Source organism: Austrofundulus limnaeus, unplaced genomic scaffold (assembly GCF_001266775.1).
Source record: "Austrofundulus limnaeus strain Quisiro unplaced genomic scaffold, Austrofundulus_limnaeus-1.0 Scaffold187, whole genome shotgun sequence".
NCBI classification, from domain to species: domain Eukaryota; kingdom Metazoa; phylum Chordata; class Actinopteri; order Cyprinodontiformes; family Rivulidae; genus Austrofundulus; species Austrofundulus limnaeus.
In genome coordinates this window covers 691,158-694,801 of record NW_013952589.1, presented here as the reverse complement: position 1 = coordinate 694,801, position 3,644 = coordinate 691,158, and the positions used below count along the sequence as shown (strand labels likewise).

At 38.5% G+C, this 3,644-nt stretch overlaps 1 protein-coding gene across 1 annotated transcript in view; it reads left to right on the top strand.

Moving 5' to 3' along the window:
- Window positions 1–2,302: 2,302 nt before the first annotated feature.
- Window positions 2,303–3,644, top strand: part of tmem110l (transmembrane protein 110, like) — an 11,115-nt gene continuing 9,773 nt past the window's right edge. The window contains exon 1 of the mRNA XM_014018229.1: window positions 2,303–2,742. Within this exon, the coding sequence (XP_013873683.1) occupies window positions 2,553–2,742 (190 nt within the window). The 5' untranslated portion in view covers window positions 2,303–2,552. The remainder of the gene's footprint in view (window positions 2,743–3,644) is intronic.

Below are 3,644 nucleotides of genomic sequence, written 5' to 3'. Positions count from 1 at the left end.
GTGTGATGCCATCATGTCAATATGGACCAAAATCTCTGAGGAATGCTTCCAGCACCTTGTTGAATCTATGCCACGAAGAATTGAGGCAGTTCTGAAGACAAAAGGGGGTCCAACCCGTTACTGGCGTGGTGTACCTAATAAAGTGGCCGGTGAGTGTATATTAGCCAGTTCAAGTTGTTATCATGGTCAACAGTGGCCTCTAGTGGTGGCGCATCGCATCCGTTTTGGCACATTTGGCGCATATTTCTTTAAATCTGCTGTTTGTTTTGGCAGGGAAGCGGAATATTTAAGTTCATCTTTAAGCATGGAAGTTTACAGATATGGAAACACTGCGATAGTTTGTGCAATAAAGGAAATATTTTAGGAGCAAAATCTCAAAGACTCCCCAATGTCCTTCAAAACAACAAATAAAAACTCACTTTTGATCCGTGCTTTGGTTAATATTTTCTGCCCTTCGAATCTAAAATGCAACAAGGTTTTGTACAGCTTTTACATTTATTTAAATATTAAATAAAGCCATTTTCCAGTTGGAAGTCTGAGATCTTATTCAAGAGTATTTCCCACCCCTCAAAAATTAGGCTATTTTATCATCTTTTGGTTACTTTCTTTACTTTTTTCAACAGAACCCGTTGATTTTAACTCATTTTCTCTTCACAAACAACAAATATTAAGTCTCGATTTGTTAATTTTGCGCCCGTGTCGATAAAGATAATAATCAATAATGAAGTTGATCATAAATTTCAGACCGTGCTTCATAAAGAGAGCAGCTTGATGAAGTCAGGAGCTTCTGTGATGTGATGCGGGAACAGATGGTTGAAGCGCGCCTCATTAATCTGCCCGAGAAGAAGAAGAAGCTTTTCCCGGGCGCGCGCGCGCGGGTGACAGGATTAAAATCCCAAGTCTGGCTGTGCACGCGCGAGAGTGGACACGTGCGGCTTGTGCATATATAAGAGCAGCGGAATAATCGCGCTTTGTTTGGTCTCACCTGACGCTAAAGTCCTCCAGGAAAACCTCGAGTTATCAATCATAATCCCGCCGAGGGAAGGTGAAGGCGGGCCAAACTGTTCTGTGCGTGCATTGTTAGCAAAATATCTCCTGAACGGGTTTGAATGAAACTTTGACAAAGTAATGATTGATTCAAGATGACTGCCACAGACTTTAAAAAAAAACTGTGCTGAGACTGACAGATTTGCTTAAAATTTGACCTTAACTTTTTATAACAAGGACCGCCTGTTAGCAAAACATCTGATTAACCACGGATTTTATTGATGCTYTTGAGAAATAAGCATGGTTGTGTCTTCATTAATGATTAACCTTTGGAAATCAATTAATTCTGGATGGCCGCAGTATAAATGAATCGSTTGATCTCGCGATATTGCATGAGATTATGTAAGGAACTTTCCGGGTTTGACAAAAAAAAAAAAAAATAAAAAGATTAATTAAAAAAATCTTTAAAGAGGATGATTTTAGTTTTAAACTGTGGCGGGCAACATACATTTATTCAATTATGTGTTTTCTCTCCTTTTCTTTTTTCTTTCCAAGTAATTATAATTTGTTATAGGCTGAAGTGTTTCTAATCAATAATYCAAGTGATCTAAAGTTGTTTCAAAATTTGTTTTTCTTTGCTAATTCGGCTGATTTTTCTCCCATTTTCTGCACAATTATACTTTCACAACTCTTGTTTCTTGTTTCTTAAAGCCACTTGACTCGAACCTGTCAATCATTCAGGCAAGATAAAAATAAAAATTGTACAGGCTCACATTGATAATTAATTGATAGTAGCTTAATCTGAATGCGTCGTGTATTAACTTCAAAAAATTAATTTATTWAAAAATTTGTGATAAATGAACAGATTAATCTGCATTTAATCAATTTTTTTTGCATATTTTAAATGTCTTAAACTGACGCATTTTGAACGTTTTCAAAATTGATTTTGAGACATAAACATTCAAGTTCCGAGCTGCGTTGAACACAACACAAACCATTGGAGTAAATCATTAGAAATTAAAAGCCTTGTTTGTTTGTTTGATTGCGTTGTTTTTATTAAACCTGCCACGTTTAGTGAATATTYACYTCTTTTCTTCTAGTTATGTCTTRTTTACAARTAYTATTAGAAKTCGGAGYTACTGCGTCTCTCTTGGGAATCGTKATGTGCACCACAGTCCATTAATGTGAAAATAAGCTATATTTTATCACCATAAAATGTGATACAAAAAATACAAACCACATATTGGAAAGTTGGTTCTGTGCTAAATGGTGCTCTTATTTTGGCAGGCTCGTACCGGAAGCTGAGTGTTTCGTTTTGTTTCGGGCCACTTCACGGACCGTGTTTTTGTTTGTCCTGAGCGTGTGTGTGAGGTAGACCTTTTATCTCTTGTTTGCTTTAAAAATCACGAGATGTAGCGGCTGGAAACACGGAGAAAAATGAGTTGTTTTTTCGTGCCTTAAACTGATATCAGACAGTTTGTTTTTGAGGACAGAAAAAGCTTTTTTTTCCCCCCTCTCTCTCCCTGTCCTTTTGTCTGAGGCGTTCATGGGTTTCTGGTGTCATCATGGACATGTACGGGTACAGTGGGGTGTTGTTGGTGAAACGGGTCTTGGACGGGGCTCCTCTGGAAGTCACGAACATGTCAGACATCAGCAGGGCGAGTCCTCACGGCTGTGATAACGGAGCTCTGACGGACAGGTTCGGGGTTCTGATCCAGGGACTCCTGGCTATTGTCGCCTTCAGCACGCTGATGTGTGAGTATCTCCTGTCACCACCCTCGGTCTGCAGGAAAATGAGCTAATTGCACTTGAAAGGCGTCCACGTGGCGCTTGGTTGATGCTTGCTTTTCTTTGTAAGCTGCGTTAAAAACTAAAAAAAAAAAAAAATAATAAAAAAAACAAAGAAAAAAGGACTGTAAATTTAAGTTTCATTAAGGCTATACTCTCACAACAGCTATGTTTTTGATCATTATTAAACAAAATCAAAAGTTGCTTTAGTTCCTTATACATTTTATTATAGTTTTGACCATTTTGCGGTTTTTTTTTTGTGTGTTTGAATCAGATTCTCAGACCCCTGAAGACTTCAGATCACAACTTTTTTTGCTCAAAAATGCTGATCAAAATAAATCCATGCAGTTTAGGTCATTTAAAAAGCTTGACGTAAAGAAGACCCAAACCATGACTCTCCTTCCACCGTGTTTCACAAACAGGATACAGAATTTATGCTGTTTTATTCTTAAACGTGTCTTATTTTCTCCCTCCAGTTTGGTGTCAATAGTCGTAATGGCTGTTAWGGACTAATTATTTATATCTGTTCTACCTTGACACTGTCCAGTAATCACATCTTATGATTAACTAGTTTCGGCTGTTTTACTCTATCGGCCAAGACTTCAAGACTCCAGCAATGCATGACCTCTTTCCTGTCATTTTCAACTTTTTCTCGAAACACTATCTCCCGATGCAGCTTCTTCCTAGACTCGATTACACTCACCGGCCACTTTATTAGGTACACCACGCTAGTAACGGTTTTGTGGTCATAAAGGGATGGACATGGTCAGCAACAATACTCAGGTAGGCTGTGGCGTTGCAACGATGCTCAATTGGTACCAAGGGGCCCAAAGTGTGCCAGTAAAATATACCCCACACCAGGGGTAGAC